Raw genomic sequence first — 19054 nt, forward strand, 5'->3', positions numbered from 1 at the left:
GTGTCTTTGGTTCTTTAATTATACAGTAATCCATAAGCAATCTTGTGCAATAAGTTGATTCACATGAGGTTCCATCACTAGCATCAAGCTGTCAGATATTTGCTTGCTGTGACTAAAAAATGCATTTGGCAGTTATGAACCCAGACCTACTCTCCACATTTATTCTGTGTTTCTCATCTTTTTTTATGTGTAGTTTGAAAATTTGTCTCCATTACAGATGATAAATGGAAAATGGACAAATTCTTAATCACAAGGATAGTTGCAAAGGAGAAGAAGCAGCCAACTCCATCTCTGGGGTTTTAGAAAGAGGACCGTTCTCTTAATGTCCTCGAGAAATAAAAACGGCCACGCGTAGCCGGTCCTCACTAAGCCCCAAGACAACTGAAAGAAGGTTAGGGGCTGCTTGGCTGCCCCAGGAGCAGAAGGGCTTGCTGTCACTGACAGCACCAGGAATATGGCATTGGCTCAGCTCATTCTGGAGAACAGTGTCCCACCATCCAGTCACCAGCTGAAGCCCAGCCCAAACTGGGCTAGGAAGTGAGACAATGCTCCTAAACATACAAGCAGATCTACAGCAGAATGTTGAAGAAGAATTTTTTTGCATTTTGGATTGACAAAGTCACATTCGAGGAAACTCTCAAATGTCACTAACTTGAAGCAGTTCTATAAGGAAGAATGGGTCAAAATTCCTAAAAGCTGATGTAAGTCTGATAAACAGTAACAGACAATCTCTAGTTGAAGTCATTACTCCTAAAGGAGGTGGCACTAGGTACTGAAAATAAGTTCACTTATTCACATCAAGATGTATACTGTTGGATAAGTTTGTTTTTTGCAAGACTTTAATGAAGAACTAATTACATTTTAGGTCTTAAATAGACAATACAGGTCAACCTAGGGTTTTTACAAACTTTTTCTCAGTACTAATAAAACGGTAATGTACACCTCATAAGAGTAATATTTCTTTTAAATACAAACATGCAAATTTAAGAGTGTTATGTAAGTTTATTAGGTATGCTTTCACTCTGACATTATGTCAGGTGAGCACTATCAGGATTTAACAACATTGTCAAGTGCTCTTTAAAAATACAATAGATACAGTTCAAGTGTGACTGCAAGTTTAATTACAAATTACATGGAATACATAAAAATGAAACCTTAAAAATGTGAAAACATTAGTCGGCACCCTAAGGGTACAGCCAATGTTTTTCTCCAGAAGCACAGAACACATTGATTTTTAGAACCGGGATCTACAAGGTGACAGAAAGAAGTCTGTTTTTGCAGTTCAGGCAAACATAAAATTGTTAAACCTTCATGAGTTAGCATCCTGCTTGAAGCACCTTAAAGTAAAAGAATCAATCTTAAGATGCCTCTTATTTAAAAGATGGGCACTACTTGGATTTAACTCAGTCCTACCTTTTCTAGCCAGAGTTACTAGTTGTTTGACACTAGATTGGAATACAACATGTTAATGTCCCCAGCCATGGATTATCATCTCCCCATTGGTTTTCTATAAAATACAACCTCACAATAATAAATATCTCTGTTTCTCTATCCAGACCTCTTTTACTCTTCCACCTTGTATGTGAAGACATCTCTTTCCAGCATGGTAAATAATGTTAGTATGAAAACTATTTTAGAAAGATAACCTTAAGAGCAGTCCTAAAGCATAATAGCAGATTCCCACAGCTAATATTACAGGGAGCAGTTCAGTTTAAATTATAGTGCAGGCTTCAAAAAAGGTGACTTGATTTTACAGGTCACTATAGCAAGGCTCAGAGAGAAAGGACAAGACAAACACAAAAGTATTCACAAACATGTATAACAACCTAATACTGTCATGTAAACGTCTTCTTAAACTACCGAGACCAAATCTTGCTAGAGCTGTGGTTAATGGTTAACAAATTGTGAAATATTAGAAAAAGAAATTCACTAAGTATCTTTCACAAATAAATCACTTAGGATCTACAAACATGAAGAAGTTGTATCATGACCAGAAAACACAGCAGTTGTGATATTCCCTCTGTAGTTTAAAGAATAAGAAGGGGGTGTTCCTGGTGATCTGACTGCACTGCAGAAATCTGGTATTTTGACAATTCCTTCCCAACTTACCTTTAGCTCCTGCACTGCTGCAAACCTATTAAGCACAACTTATAATACTATCTATCCAAGTTAAGAGTGAACATAAAACTTCCACCTAAATATTAAATGTAAAATCCAGTCTATAACTATTCTGATTATATTTAAGAGAGTCTGTTCAAATGTGGAGGTTCTATACAGCAATACCACAGGATGGATGCAGTCTTGAATACAAATATAATGACCTCAGAATTAGATAAATCTTTATGCTGAACCTAATGAAAGGAAATATACAGCAGCTAGAAAAGCCCCAAGTCTTCACCTAAAACGAAAAGATTCCAAAAGTGGTTTTGTTAAGATTTAACTCTCAAAAATGTGCAATTCAGTGCAAGGAAGCAGTGGTTCTTTTGATATCCACCCAGTCTATCGTTTATTTAGACGGACTTTAACTCATGGCCAGCGAAAAGGTCACCGCTTCCTTCCCGCCAAGCTGGGTCAAGCAGGATGAATTTGCATGTTCTTAAAACTAGCAGTCAGAATGAGTAAACAAATTGGTGTACATGTACAGCCAGAAATGCTTCATTTTATTCTTAGATTTCTTAAACTTCACATTGTACCTAAGGAACCTAGGAAAAAGTGCTAAATCTTCAGCCAGTAACCTTTAATCTTTCGTATTTGCATACATTATGACGTTCTCTTGCAGAACTCTTTATGGTACTGCAGTGTACCAAAATGAAGTCACATATTTAGGCACATTAAATGTCTGATAAGCCTTCTCCTTCAAATCCAACAATTGCCTGGGAAAAATCCACCTTACATTTACAAAGAAGCTTTTAAACTTTTGAACTGTTTCCTAAAGAGAAAATGAAACCTTGAGTGTTCAAGAAAATTCCCATGGCACAGTTTATATCAGTACTGTTCCTAAATTCCAACAACTGCAGTATGTGAGCATATAATCTTCTACACAAATAAACACTTGTAGGACATCTGCTCCAACTGAGGCAAAAGTTCATTACTTAGTTAACTGTAAGGCCAGCTAGTGAAGAATAAGAGGCAGTACTAGTACACTTCTACACAAAACGTACACAGAGGGAAACTGAACAGTTGAGCATTGAGAGCAGATGACATCGCGAGATGCTGGCACTGAGTTATTCAACATCAGCATTTCTTCTAGGACCCAATGTAGGAAACGAACACCTTCAAGCTCCTCGATGACTCCAATCTTAATAAGCTGCCGAGTTCCAGCTGCATTGAGAAAGTCTGTTAGTGCAAAATCACATTATCCTTAGACCAATCTGGTTTAAAAAAATACCTTGGCAATCATTGATAACTCCAAGTATTGTACCACAGGAGACTCCCTTATTAACCAAAATGAAACATGGGCATTTCATTAATAATCTGCTTCATAATTATTTGGTAGAATCAATGCATGCCAAGGCAACTTCATTCTAATGACACTGACAGCATCTTGGGTTGGCTTATGAATGAAACAGAGTAAATTTCTTTCCGCACCTCGGACATTAAAGTGAGGTATACAGACAGGTACAGCAGGTCTCGATCACGTTTTGCTATGAATGTTTCAACCCCCCCCATTCCCTCCCTCCGGACAGATTTTTTGCGTGTGTGTGCGTCACTCTGTGCAGGATCCTGGGGAAATGTCGGAGCGATCAGGAAAAAGAAAGAAGGAGCAAGGGATGCAGCAGTACGGCAGTGCTGTCGGTCCGAGGTGCGACAGCGGGAGACGGCTCTCAGCGCGGAGAGAAACCTGTTGCTATGCTGCAGCCGACGACTTGCGTCATGTCCCAGATCTGAAACAAAAAGGGAGTCAACAATAACGGAATTCGGAATTCAATGGCATGCAGGCTATTGTGACTGGTGCGCCGAAGTTCACTGGCTTGATATCTGAATGTTTTAACAGACAGACAAGATTTGTCTTCACACTGCCTGAGATTTAACATGGATAACTTTAAATCTTGTCTGTGGTACGCCTGTTTTCTCCTTGCTGGGGTCAGCTTTTCTGATATTCCTTTAGTTGTTTCTTACCCCATACACAAAACCCAGTTTAACCGATTCAGACTTAACGAGTGTACCTGTAAATTAACTCCAGGAAGGGCATACAATCACCGATTTAAGCCTTAGTGCTACAGAGCCTGGTGCTGTGTAAAAGATGTTGGAGGGGTCAGCTGAGAACAGCTACAGTACATCCATGAGAGAGACAGCCTTGGGCACACGACTGCCTCCACGGATCTTCACCAGTTAATTGTCTTTGCTCATGAGATGCAGTGCAGGGCTGAGGCACAGAGTGGGAAATTTTGAACGAGCCATGGAAAAGTGTCTGATGAAAAAGGGATTCTCCATCTCAGTTCGGTTCATAATACCACAAACACAGCAAAGGACAAGCTGTGGAGAAGCACATGAGGCAAATCTTAGACGTGTCCCATGCCTGCTCATGATTTATTTTGGGGGGTAATGAAGACTGAGCCATTTTAAGGGATTACCAGTCACAAGAAGCACCAAAACCGGTGTTCAAATGACGAGACCGCTAGCAAAAGATTCTCAAGGAACAGGCGTCGCAGAAAGACCTGATATTCTTTTAGCTGGAGGTGAGAAAGTGGGTAGGTTATTCATGCCTTGAACACAGTTTTTGAAAACTGTGCCACGGCAAAATTTAAAACCAGGGCAAATATGCTTTTCAAGGTCAAAGTGTGAGATTTCTCCCTGCTCTGCCACAGTGGGAGCTCCCTACCTTCACAACTCTGTCACTGCCACAGGTCACCATCAGGCCCCTGGAGATATCCATGTTCATGTAGCTGATGTTGTGCTTGCCCTCGTGGAAAGTTGCCAAAGACGTTCGGCTAAACAAAAAGAAAAGACACAATCAGACCATCATATCAGTACCACCTCAGAGGCCTCATTTAACTTCAAAGTAAAGAAATGATCATTTTAGTTTTCAACTATTTGTCTTCCATTTATTCACGACAATTGCTTCCAGGTGTCTTATTTTTGAGGTCTTCAAAATTAGTTTTCGTTCCTTGAAATACTCTATAATTCAGAGGGCTGGTTTCATTGTTACTTACTGGGGGGGGGGGCACATACTAGCTAATGATGTGGACCGTCCCTTAGGGATAAGAGCCAGGTTAACGGCAGGCAGGTTTCTAACACTGAGTGCCTTACAACGGGTGCAAGAGAACTGTCATTGTCAGATGTCGGCCTGCTCTCATGCAGCACAATATGTGAGGAATCTGGCACGTCGAGGTCCAGAAATCAAAACCCGAAGGCTTACTCACTCCTCGTCCTTGATGCTCTCGTAGCAGTCGTCACAGACGCGCACTTGGAACTCGAAACCCATGACGGGGTAGGTGGAACGCTTAGAGCTGCATTTCCCACATATCGCTTTCCCACACTTCCTGCAGTGGTGCTGAAGAACAGAAAACACCCCCGTCAGGGGCACAGCACAACAGCCGAACCAATCCACAACGGAGCAGACACACACACTGTGCTGTCAGGTAAAGCCAGCACAGCTGGATTCTCTTCCATCGTTTTTGAATTACAAAGGCCAAAGACAGCGGTTTTCATCCAAAACCACACCATCCTTGTCTCCCCATCTTACTCCTCCCCTCACCACCCTCTCGGATTCTTCCTCTTCCATTCCGTCATCATGACCTCCTGTCCCAACATTACCACTGGACATCGCCTCCCCTCTTTCCCCCTTCCTTTTCAAGCCACGATACTGCGCAACCCTGTACAACCTACCCAGTAGAGCAGAAACTTCATAGGAAGCCCCAGTTTAGAAAGATGCAGTTTCCTCGGGCTTACAAGACCTAAATCTTGGACCTCAACAACTCCATGGGGTGTCAGACTCAGCCACATACCACCCAAGAACCGCCAGCGTGAGGAATGTAATCGTCATGTACCCTCACCTGCCGAAGCCCTAAAGTCTTTGTGTCCCACATCTGTTTGAGGTTCCAGAAGAAGGGCTGCTCACACTTCTGACAGGAATCGCTCTCCTGCCACTGCGGAGCCTGCAGAGACAAGCTCTGGTGAGGGAACCACGAAAAAAAAACCCCAGTAACAGCACCGCGCAGGCCTACAGACTGTGGCACTGGAAGAAACAAGCCAACACATGGGCTGCCCTGCAAGGTCCTTTTTAGAAAGTCTTTCATACTGACAACTGCATTTTTAATGTACATTACGAGACAAAACCCAATATTACATATTGATTACTTTCACAGTGTTCAATTAACAAATGCAAAACATCTGTCACTTTAATTCAGATTTGTCAACAAATCTGAAGTACGACCATTTCTAACATACTCTGCCAAACTCAAAACAACTGAGCTTTCTTCCACAATGCCACTGGACAGGACGCAATAGCAAAGCCTGGATCATTTCTTTGAGCTTTCAGTTCACTACTGGAGTGCAAAACTGTAGTGTATCTGAAATCTCAATTTTATTTAATTAATTTAATGATGCTGTGCTAGTGTCCTTCCTTCTGCTTACATCCCACAGGTTATATTTCAGCTAGAACACCTGTGAATGAGGACCGTCCTAAAAATCGACTAACGAGCACAGGGATCATACCAATTACAAATCTCATTCAGCTTTTCCAAAACTGAAATTAAATTTAAAAATAGAAAACTGAAAAAAAAATAGTCAATGAATAAGATCTTAGATGGAACAAACCCAGAAAACACAGGGCCAGGACTGAGAACCACTGACCTAGAAATGGTGCAGTTGTTCACTTTGAACACCAGATGGAGCTTAACCTTACACAGGTCTGAGGTCAAAAATAAGGGGAAAAAAAAAAGAACTGCATCAGGCAGCACTCGAAGGCTGAACAAAAACCTATACATCAGGTAAAACAGCTCAGCTCCTGCACAAGATCAGCAGCTACTCACAAACTGCCGCATCTGTCTGTGGAGAAAACAGTAACATGCAGGAACAGCAATCCAGGCCTGTACCTCCTCTCTGCTGGTGTCCATGTTCCACACGGTGATGCCTCCGTCGGCAGCGCAGGACAGCAGCTGCCTGGCCAGCTGCAGATAACACAGCGCCTGCACGCGGTCACTGCCAAACAGCAGGCGCAGCACAGACAGAGGGGAAAGAAAAGCTTCTTCAGGAGCTCGCCTCCATAACGCCTCATGTACATAATTATCTCTTGGAGCTTGCAGGGAGGATTTCATAAAAGACCAACATGCGAGTCCATGAAAAATATTGCTGCATCTTTCCTGCACATTTAACTAGATTATTTTCTGTACCTTCTGTAAGGCTGTAAGTGAAAATGCTGCACATTTGGGCAGCACTTTCCATTATCTTAAAATATTCTGACATAATAAGACTACAAAATCTATTAAACGACCGAAGCTTAAACATTCATAGCATCCAGACGTGCTAAGCAAATAAGAGGTTCAGCAAGGCTCTGTTTGTGTACCCAAGAGGTGATTGGAGATTAATTCTGAGTTAAAATGATGGGGGCCAACCATCAGGACTGGGGTAGGGGAAGACCTCTGTATGTGTTGTGGGTTGTGGATTTTGATCACAATCAAAAATGATTGTTTATTTAATTTTCAACCACTTGATGCTTATTTTTTTAAGGAATTCATAATGTGCTTCTTATTGTTACTGTTTTGCACTAGAAACATTGAGCACGTTTATCTATCCATATAGGAGATCCTATTGATTTGCATCCAGAGACAAGAAAATAAACCGAATCATTTCAAACAAGAGAGAAAGATGACCAGCAGAAGCATTTACACATGGATGGTTCTATCTTAATTCAAGTATGAGAAATGGAAGATTAATTCAGGATTATCTTGAAAAGTGTCAAGGGGGGAGCCAGAGAAGTTGTGGTCATTATTATGATTGCTGGACACGCTAACAGAAGCACCATGACATGCAAAATAGCAAGAAGCAGTTTGCTTAAAAAATAAGCTTTAAGTGGTTGAAAATTAAATAAAAACCTGAAAAATCTCAAATTGAGGAAAGGGGCTTTAACACAATTGGACTATAATAACACCGAAGTGCAAGAAGCCATGAAGAAAATATAAATCGACCGTGCTGGCAAAAGTCATTAGGCAGCACTTGCATAAACAGATTAGCATAATTAAAGGATGATGGCACACTGGCTTCTGACTCAGTCTGTCTTGGACAAGATGCGCGGTTAGATTATTTGGAATGCACGCGTCGCACGTAAAAATACAGCCCGTAAAAGAGGCCAGGCCTGTGCACTTACTGATGACCCTGGAGCAGCAGCGATCTTCCTTTCCTTCCGCCGATGTCCCACATGATAATGCTGTGGTCGCTGGCCCCAGAGAAGAGTAACCGCTGGATGGGGTCCCACCACAGAGCCCCGACACTGCCTGACAGACACACAGAGCGAGGTCAGATCCACCCTCCTACCCCGACTCGAGAAGCACAGCTCTCCCGCAACAGGCACACTCAGGAAACCGTGGACAATATTGCTCAAGAGCTCCGTCGTTAAACTGAAACCCTCTCATGTCTGTGCTTTTGCAAGGGCTAAAGGGGAAAAAAAAGCTTGATCACAAAATGACGACGGGGATGATTCTATACCAAAAGACACGAAAAAGCGTCAAAATGCAGGAGGCCAGAGCTGCTTTTGTTTAAATGAACCGATAAATGGACGTAGACACAATAAATGAACAAACACTCTTGTTTACGTTAATACCAGAGAACATGATCAGGCCATGTGAAACAGGACTTTACACGTACAATGTACCAAGGGCTATTCTTTAGATTCATTTTGATTGCAGGTTCTCTTTAAAGGGAAGAAGGTACATAATGCCTTAAATAAAAATAAAATATTGACCCTTTACACCAAATTGTTATCTTTTGATTGTTCAGTCAAAACTCTTCTCTGCGTTTATCTCTTATTTGGAAAGCCAAATTAATTTTTTGAACCTTTTGCTGAACCTGTATAGTGCACACTTTCATTTAAGACGAAATAAAAATATTAAGATTATACCCGCAGTTTCTGTACGTAGAAACGTTTACAGCAAACTGCTGCAGGGAAAGTAAAAAAAAGTACAAATGACCACAGCTTGAGATGTGTTAAAAAAAGATCAGTAAGTATACTAAGTGTCAGTACCACATGTGACTGCTTGTGGTTATCTTGTGACCAAAAATCAGAATTCAGTGAATCATGCTACAATCATCCTACAACATTTTATCTAAACCTGCCTCTACAGTCTTACCTAATTTGTTGTTTAAGGTATTGCTTATGGACTAGGGCGTTTGCTTTTTGAAATTCAAAGTCTACTCAGATACGTGTTAAACAACTTGAGTTTCTACAACTAAAACCATCTCAGTCACACAGTTCAGAGTGAGAAAGAGGAAGTTAGTATTTTGTGTCACAGATAAGAAAGTGTTATGACAATTGCAGATTTTCTTCTGCACCCTAGGATTGATCGGTACACACATTTATACACAACTTTGTACATAAATTTATACACGCTGAAAGAAATCCATCTGGAGACAATGAAATGAAATATTTTTTTCAGATACTAAGAGGCTGCTGGCAGCAATTAAGAAATGAACAGCAGGAAGACTGCAGATATATACAGTATATTATCTAAAGTGTGAGGTTAGTGCACTGTCTTTGGTATCCAAAATCTGACAAGCAGAGATTGTTAATGAGGCAATTAAAGCAGAGGGTTCAGCACAGCGGTCTCTCTCCCACTGCAAGTCATCCTGTTACTCATCACACTTAACCTTGTCTTTGAGAGACAGAAAGACCGCTCCTGCAATCAGCACCAGACGTCATGGGAGACACCTGGCTAGCTGAGGCGAGCCGCAAAAAAAAGAAAGAAATGAAGCTCTCCACAGTGTAAAGCAGACAAGCACTTCCATCAGCCCGTTTAACTGAGAACCGAGCTGCAGAAATCTCTGCTGTCTGGTTTCGGGAAGCTTCGTTCAGAGTTTAGTCAAGGTCTAATGAGGCGAATAAAATTCATTTAAAACAAAAGATTGGGCTATGTTGTAATTGTGAAAGTTTTCTGTAACAAATTTAATCAGATAAAGTCCAGCAAAGACCAGGTGGTACAGTATGTCTCAAGGGGTTTTAGCTTTAATGTTCCTTATTTTTACGGAGAGGAAATAGTTGCAGAGAAACACTACTAGTTCTTCCCATTTACGATTTGTCTTCAAGACATTCTTATCAAGGCACACCTTAACGAAACACTGCTCTCCCGGAGAAGGTCAAAGCTCAGGATCCGAGAGGCACATGACACTAGACAGTACTTATGTGTACATGATTATGCAATCTAAAATACTCCAGGATTCGTGTCTTGCTGTACAAACCCTCTCTGTCCTGGAATTACAGAATGCTACAACTTGTAGCATTTCCTCAAAATAGACAAACACTACAACAACATATACAGTAGTATAATATTACATTGTTTTATTCCTATGAAAGAATCGGTATTTAAATCTAAAAAAGCTAAAAATCTTTATTATGTTGAGCTGATCATACTATTTGGCATTTCACTTCCATGAGAGAAGACACCCACCTTGTTGCTGCTGTATGTGGAACAATTATTAACGTAATGGAAAAGAAGCTGAGCTGTAATGTCATATAATTGAGAACCTCCGTCTGTCTGTGGCGGAAATACTCAGTCTGAGTCAACACTCCCAGCAGAGTCTGCGCACAGGCTCAATAAGGAACACTACTATTGAGAAAAATACTCTAGTCTGTAACTGGATGTTTTTGGTACCTAACACAACAACACAATTTTTGTTTTAAATTCAAAAGTAAAAAAATAAATAAAATTGCCATTCTAAAACAGTTTGTATCATTTATAAGTCATGGCCTCTTGTACATGTGTTAGGTTTGGATATTTACTTTGTGTTGTGCTTCCAGCAGTCTTACCTTCGTGTCCCTTCAGTGTAGTAATGACAGAGTAGGTGTTCTGTGCCAGCTTCAGTAGTGTGATCTGCCCAGAGTAGTCTCCTACGAAAGCATGTTGTGTTTCATTGTCGTATCTGAACAAAGTCAACAGTTAAGGAACACACACCATCCAGACCGACACATTTAGCCAACACAGGAAAAACATGGGGGTCACAGACAGGGTTTTCTATTCCTGGGCCTGATTTCAGGCAACTCTAGCTGAATTAAGGCTCTGACTGATTCATAACTATTGATTTAAGAAACTGCTTAAAAAAAATGCAGCCTCAAACTTTCAATGCTAGGTGGAGGTCTGCATCACACTGGAGGAGCAACACTTAAAAGAGAAATAACACTTCTGCTCTTGAGGAGTTTCAAATCACATAGTGAAATTATCTTCAAACACTTGTTTACAAGTGGACAGGTTTTAACATAAGCTTCAAATGATGCATGTGGAAATATTTTAAAATATCAAATAGTGCAACAAAGGCCACCGTTTAATATACATCTGTCAGCATGACTGGTATTAAGTTCACTTTTTCCCCGTGACTGGGAGAGATAAAAAATACTTTAGAACTCAGGGCTTCTTTTCAAAAGATTTTTTGTGATGCTCTCAGTGTTTGTGAGATCCTCCCACATCAAAAGGTGGGGAAATAAAAACTTAGTGGTATTTATCAAGTAGAAATTCATCAGACTGAACTGCACATGACAAGTCCTGTTTATATTTCTTTGGAGTGGAAAAGGCATTAAGTACAAATTATGGTTTTCAACACCATTAGTATGTTAGGAAATCCAATTTCCCTACCTTGTTAATGGGAAATACCGTGTTGTATGCAGAACACTATAACAAATAGTATTTTAATTTCCATCATCTTAACTAAAAAATGTTACCCATTACAAAAGGCAAAAAATCAAAAGGCTATAAATGTACTGTAGAAATGAAACCTGAAAATTTTTATTAATACACAATACGAAGGTTCTGTAGTCTTGGTTACTCCTCTTTGTGTATTTTTTTAGTGTAAACTTTTAACTTTTCCACCGGATTTTTTAGATTCCATTACTTTTACCTTGAGCAGTATCAGAAATCTCAACAATAGGTCATAAAATGGTGATAAAGAATGAAAAGCTCTGAACCTCATCATTTACACTGGTAACAACTACATACATCATTGCAAGATCAGACATTTCTCTTACACTATAAAGCTCCACTGTGCTTAGCTTTAGAGATTACCTTTAGAAATGTTAGGCCTGATCTTGGTTTACATTATAATCTACAGCAATTTAACCAGCTTTGCAATTTCAGTTTGGTGTCCTGACACTCGAAGTCTTAGTTCCTATCACTATCTCAGCAGTGGTTACAAATTATAGTCTCACTTGTGAGTGCATGTCATCAACGTCTAGAATTACAAAGTCAAGCAAAAATGCGTTAAAATCCTAACATTTAAAAAATTAAGTTAACCAGGAAGCTTGCAATAACTTGCTTACATCCCATACAAAGATAGTTCAAACACCAAATGACATATTTAAACCTTTAAACTACAAATAATGAGCTTATTGCTCAGGTAGGGCAAGGTTAGATATTCTGACATAGAAAAGAAGGAACATTTCAAGCATAAAATATCGCCGACCTTGTTAAAAACATTTAACAACAATGACGGTGATGGTGAGCAGTGCTGCAACAGTCTTCTAAGCCTATTTTTTAATTATAGTTCGATGCTGGATGGATCAAAACAGAAAACAATTTAGAACAGGACCCCTGAGATAAGACTAATCCTGAAGTGGAAAGAAAGCCGATTCACAAAATATAAGGGCAGCTGGAATTATATTTTCCGTCATATATTCAGGGTTCTCATCCATTTTTTTAATTTCCTACTCCATAAGCCACACAAATGCAGTTCTACACAGGCTTAAAATAAGAGTGGAAATAAATAATTTTTAGGACTTTTAGTAAAAAGTAAAGCTCATTTACATTTTGAGAGTCTCCCCCCATTGTTTGTCCTGTGTTATTATGGACAAAGGTGATACCAGCAGGTGTGAGCCTGGTGAGTATCTGGATGGGAGATCTCCCAGGAAAGCTGGGGTTGCTGCTGGAAGAGGTGTTAGTGAGTCCAGCAGGGGGCGCTCACCCTGTGGTCTGTCAGTGGGTCGTAATGCCCCAGTATAGTGTTGGGGACACTATACTGTAAAAAATGCACTGTCCATCGGATGAGACATAAAACCAAGTTCCTGACTCTCTGTGATCATTAAAAATCCCAGGGTGTTTCTTGAAAAGAGTTGGGATGTTACCTTGATGTCCTGGCCAAATTTCTCCCAGGTCTTTACCAATCATGGCCTCCTAATAATCCCCATCTTCAAACAGGCTTCATCACTCTGCTCTCCTGCCCACTGATAGCTGGTGTGTGGGAACTGGACCGGCAACCATCCAGGTGGGGCTGCACACTGGTGGTGTTGGAGGGGAGTCCACACTACCTGCAAAGCACTTTCAGTGGAGAGTCTAGAAAGGCGCTATGTAAGTGTAAGGAATTATTACTATTGGCAGCATTTATAGATGCTCACAATGCCTGTTTCGCAGGACTTAACTATCTTCTTGAGGGCTTTTTGTAGAATTTGGCACAGACACGCCCTGTAAGAAGGTAAAGGATACTCCAGGCAGGAGGCCCAGGAGCTGAAGTAGTGTCGACCCAGCATGCTGCCACTTCTTGTGCACATCCAGCTCACACACTTGTCGTGACCAGTGCTGATCACCCACTCACTCTCTGGAGAATACATGATCCCAGAAACCCGGTTCTGATGAGCTGCAAAAGTAGCACCCACAGTTAAAGCTCGTGCCAGCCGAAGGGTTCAAACACACAAACACACAAACACACAAACACGTCTGCCATATTCAACCAAGCAACCCTGGTATTCCCTTATTACTTCAAGTAGGGAGCTGAAACTCTGTTCACACCTTCCCCCTTCTCTCAACGACAGACTCGTTTCCTTCTAATCCTCTCTATTCATTTGCAGGTTTCGACTTCACACCTCTCTCGGCTTCGCACCACCTGAGTGCCCACTCTGCTTACCCCCTGCTCCTGCCTCCTCTACACTCCCAGTTTTTGTTCTCCTATGCTATAGAATCTCTGCTGACTTCCCTGTCTTTCTCGCAGCCGAAGAAGGCTCCATACCTTCTCTTTTCAGCACAGAATAAACCTTTACTTATTCCCTTAGTACTGCATGCAGCACAACACTGTGCACAAAAGAGAGCAGGCACAAACACAGGCGCAAAGGGGAAAGAAAACTGGAGAATACCACTGTGTCTGTTGTATGGTACATCAGAGTACAATATATAAGAGCTGGTAGTAAATCTGAGACATTTGTATTTTTTTTGTTTTAATCATATAGTGTTTCCTGCCAACTGGATACTTCTTGCTACCCAGTAGCTTTATGATTGAGAGCTACTGGTTGCGGATCTTAACATAGGTTTTAGTTCATATTTTTGAGCATTCTCTCTTACAAGACAGAGTTCACAAGCTGTGACGCTTGCTCACCATCTTCCTGAATCTATCCGTTTCTCAACTGGCACATGAGCCTACTTGTTTTGTAAGTACAGCAAAAAAGGGGATGATCATCTTGTGACTGCTTTGAAGAAAAATCTTGAAAAAGCAAATATACAGCTAGAATCAACTCTGCAACTGTCACGCCTTTGTATCTTTCAGAGACTTGACATTCTTTTAAGCAAACCTGAATGTCATTCATGTAAAACATTTCTGATAAACCACACATGTTCCTATAGCCCTCAAAGACAGCTATGACGCTAGGAGGCAAATGTTTTCATCCATGACTCAAAGGTGTTATGCAATGAACCAAAAAACAACAGCTATTTTTGTTCCCAAGAGAAAGAACACTCACACTTTACCTGGGTAAGTTTTGACAAAAGTCATCTTGTTAAAGTCTTCAGCAATCACAAATTCCTAAAATGAAATGCAATTAAATACAATGTTAAAACTGACTCTGGAGATTTTCAGACAGCATATTCATCTTGTTAATAAAGGAGAGTATTATGTGCTCCACAGGTAAGAATCTGAGTAAACCAGTAGAACCTTATAATCAGTTCCCACGTTAGAGCACTATAAACCAAACTTATTCCTGTATATACTTTCACTGAAGTTAAGTTTTTACATTCTCTAAATAACTGTACGTACATATATGTTTATTAATGAGAGAAAGACGTGTTCCTCATCTTAAACTGAGTCAAAAACAGGTATTGGGAGTCTACTGGTTTGTGCCCCTAGCAGATTTGCCTGTAATGGGATCAGTAAAAGACTCAGTGATCTCACAGTCGCTGAGAGACTCGGTAACAGAGCAGGCAGGCAAAACAGAGCCACACCTAAGCGAGCTCTCGGCAAGTAAAATGATCCAAGGTCCCAACACCGCTGAGTGACAGAGAAATGGAAATGAAAAAAGAAGAAAGGAAATACATGTGTGCAGAAATCTGAGCCCACAAGGGACATAAAAATGGAAGGGGAGGTGGGGTTGGGGGGTTATTTGCAGAATTAGTCATCAAAGCTGGCTGCAAACACTGTTCACAGCCAACCCCTGAGGTAAAGGGGCGACAGCAATATAAAACTACAGTATATGAAGGGGCTGTACACTGTGGAGCAGCGGTTAGGGGTCTGGACTCGTAACCTGGAGGTTACGGGTTCAAATCCCAGGTAACACATTTGGCATGGCACTTTATGACCAAAAGACCGATTACCTGAATTAACCAATGATCAATTCAGATGAAGTGAGAAGTAAATAAAAGTATAAAGCAAATAAATGACGCGGTACGCATACTGTACAGTACTGAGGTCAGAAACGCGCATCAAAACGAAACGAGATTGCTAGAGAGTCACCAGTGGATTCAATTACCAGCTTCTTCTCAGATCGTTACAGCTCTCCTGACATGGACTTGGGGAAAAGTTAAAAAACAAAAAACTGATTTGGTTTTGGAGTTTTTACATCAGCTGAAGGGGTCAAAGTTCCAGAATGTGTTAGCTGAAGCACAGGAGGCTCCCTTGAACAAAGCCGTCTGACCTTGTGCCCTGACCCCCAACCACAGAAAACATGCAAAAGTACAAAAGAGAGTCTGTGTTTTTTAAAGAAAAGCAGAAAACTTGAAAGCTATTACTCACCACTATTGCTCCATTATCCTGTCCTACAAATATGCGTTTGCTTTCGTGGTGATATGACATTGATGAACATGGTGCTAAAATTAAAAAAAACAGAACTTTTCTCAGCCACGTCACATTTTTCATCACACAGTACACAAGAACACAGAATGATTTAAGACTTACATGAGACCGTATGGTAGATGCTTGGCCAGTACTGTCCACTGTCTCTCTTCAGCCACACTCGTATTGTTCTGAGGGAGGACAAGCTGAGCAGTCAAAACAGTGCGACACAAAAATGTCCATTTCCTACCCATACATGCTGTTATTAGCCATGCAAAAAACTACACCATAGCTTTATTAAATGCATTCACTGGACAACTGAAAAAGGCACTGCTTGGGCAGGGACACGACAACTACTTTACCCCCATTTTATGTCTGCTAGACAATTGTGAAATGAGGAAGAAATCAAAATAAATAAATGTAATCAAATCAAGTTTTTGGAGAAAAATATGCTAAAGAAAATGAAAGCTGAATACAGCGTTTTAGACATACGGAAAAAACGTGAGGGGTTTAAGCGTCCAAGTAGATCTCAAGAATAACATTACCCTAAACGTCTTCTTACATATTTCTGTTGTTATAAAATAAATTATTATAGAAATTATGATGCGGGTTTCTTTTAAACAAATACATAAATGCGTTTAATCAGTTTTTAAAATAATTACAGTAAGAACATTTGTTTCCGCCCATTAAACAGCGGTAATTTGTGGTTTATAGATTCTTGCTACTGTTACTAATTTAATACTTTCCCGTCAATTTTAGCGTGACAGACACACTTCAGGACAGCTGGCAACTTCTGTTTCCTTGTTTAATAGGTAATAAGCGGCGCCCAAACAAGTATTCACACTTGGATGGTCAGATTCACGTACTTTGTCTTCCACTTCTAACCCTGCTACTATACAACAAAGAAAACAGCACGTATGGGTGCAATGAATCGTTCTTGTCCGTATTGTGTCGGGAGAAACCGGACCAAGTTCATACAGCTCAGTATAATCCGGGGCGGCGAGAAGAAGAAAATCCCAGTTTGGAAAATTCAGAAGTATGCAAACACTTTACACGGCTCCTCGCCTGACTCGCAGTCTCCACCCTGCCTTTCAAACTGCACTAAACAAAACGTGAAAGACGCTGTCACACATACATTAACAACGGGGGTCGCAGTTATTTTTTTTTATAAAAACGCCCCCCCCCCCCAAACTCCCCCGGTCTATTATTTAGCGACAGGGCTCATCCGCAGAGCCCCCTCCATCTCCACAGGCGGGTCCCCCCCCGTTCAAGATGCGCTTACAGTACCTGTCCTCGCTAACCGTGATCACCCCATCTTCCTTCGGGATCAGGACGGCCACATTGACCGCGTCCTGGTGGCCTTCAATCTTGTTTAAAAGGACAGGTCTTGAGCTCTGGGGCCTGGAATGAATCTCAGCCGCCATATTTCTGTTTTTATTTTTTTCAGTTTTTTTTCCTCCTCTGCCCGGCACCCGGTACTAATCAGCTGACAGGGGATGGCGCACCAAAACCGGAAAAAAAAATAACCGTATTGTCTCAACTAGAACCGCACTACGATATATTTTTTTTTAGAAAGGAGCATTTTGTTGATCAATAGAGGCCTCTAGCGGTTACTCGCAGAAATGTTCGCGCTACAGAAAAAAATAAGTTTATAAGTGCAGATGATGTCAATTAGCACAATGCTGGACGGACAGTCGCCTTATGTTTGAACATTTTTGTATCAATATTTAGTGCTTATTTTCCCCCGAGTGTTTATCACTGTTTTCTTTAATCGTGTGGATCAACATTAGAGCAAGATCAAAGCTATATCATTCATCGTTCGAAATACGCAATAAATGATCCTTGGAAAAATGTAAACGTGTGGAGTGATTATTGCTCCCTTTTTGACAGTAAGTCGGCCTGAGATGTTGCGTGTTACAGAACAGCTCTGAGCTCTTGGTCAGGCATGATGCGACTTAAACTATTGACAATATCCGTTTATTCCAACAGAGGCTCGCAGTAACACAAAGCCTAATCCGGAAGGCAATGAGCGCAATGGAGCATTCACCCTGCACACCAGTCCACCACAGGGCACCGACATGCACCCCGGGGACAATTTAGATACGCTTGTTAGACAGTCTAGACCGCTCATCTTTGGACTGCGGGAAGAAAGCCAGTGCAGGAAAAAAAAAATGCAGCCCCATAACGAAAACAGGCAAACGCCACACGGAAGGGTGAACCCCGGAAACAAGAGTTCAAAATACAGACTTCATCAAAACACATCGCGTTCTCCCCTACGCCCGTTTCCCTGCAAGAAGTCGGGATCTCTGAAGGGTCAAATGCACACAGTGGCGTGCTCAGTCTTGCTCTGTTTCAGAGATGCCTGCGTCATTAACACCAATACAAATTAAAACGGAACGCAGATGTGATTCTACAACATCTATAGGAAAGCTTTTAATGGCGCATGCTTAGTGACACAAGACATCTTAGGGAAAGTTTTCCTCTTAAGTTGTTTGTGTTCAAGCAAGTTGCACAGACCTGCTCAGCATCCACAACATTTTAAGGTCTTTTATGCAACCAGGTGCTGGCAACTAGAAAAACTGGTTAATCTTTTTACCAGTTCAAATGAGACAACCTCATTGTCTAACAGACTTAACTTTTGAAACTGGTCACCTTGCACTTTTAAAGAGTCCCTCGTCTTCAGCAGACTGGGATTAGTTTTCTCACAGACCCACTGTGCCGATTCAACGAATTTGCAAAATGACACTTCTTTCACATGTCTTTACTTCCTTTCTTCACACGGTCCTGATAATCTTTTACTGCATCTAATTAAAATCATTTCAATAGATGAATCTGTTTGGGGGGGAAAGTGCACAAGCTAGCTAATAGTTCACTGACAGCACTGAGA

General features: G+C 41.0%; 1 protein-coding gene across 1 annotated transcript; it reads right to left on the reverse strand.

Moving 5' to 3' along the window:
- Positions 1 to 1102: 1102 nt before the first annotated feature.
- On the reverse strand, positions 1103 to 17629 carry wdfy1 (WD repeat and FYVE domain containing 1). The gene is made up of 12 exons (XM_088914557.1): positions 17455 to 17629; positions 16291 to 16358; positions 16129 to 16202; positions 14871 to 14925; positions 13620 to 13770; positions 10961 to 11073; positions 8309 to 8435; positions 7038 to 7143; positions 5997 to 6098; positions 5364 to 5494; positions 4823 to 4931; positions 1103 to 3884 (listed from the first exon to the last, which is right to left on the reverse strand). Exons 1-12 carry the CDS (start codon positions 17589 to 17591, stop codon positions 3825 to 3827), a joined length of 1233 nt encoding a protein of 410 aa, XP_088770683.1. The 5' UTR covers positions 17592 to 17629; the 3' UTR covers positions 1103 to 3824.
- Positions 17630 to 19054: the final 1425 nt, after the last annotated feature.

The sequence above is a fragment of the Atractosteus spatula genome, chromosome 4 (genome assembly GCF_055471065.1).
Source record: "Atractosteus spatula isolate fAtrSpa1 chromosome 4, fAtrSpa1.hap1, whole genome shotgun sequence".
Classification (NCBI taxonomy): domain Eukaryota; kingdom Metazoa; phylum Chordata; class Actinopteri; order Semionotiformes; family Lepisosteidae; genus Atractosteus; species Atractosteus spatula.

What these genes read in the sequence shown, in the direction of transcription:
- wdfy1 (XM_088914557.1), bottom strand. Translation starts at nt 17,591, where the DNA reads ATGGCGGCTGAGATTCATTCCAGGCCCCAGAGCTCAAGACCTGTCCTT. An exon ending in CTGCTGCTCCAGGGTCATCA is followed by an intron (nt 7,144 to 8,308) that starts GTAAGTGCACAG and finishes GCTGTTTGGCAG; the next exon opens with TGACCGCGTGCAGGCGCTGT. An exon ending in GCAGTGACAGAGTTGTGAAG is followed by an intron (nt 3,885 to 4,822) that starts GTAGGGAGCTCC and finishes TTTTTGTTTCAG; the next exon opens with ATCTGGGACATGACGCAAGT.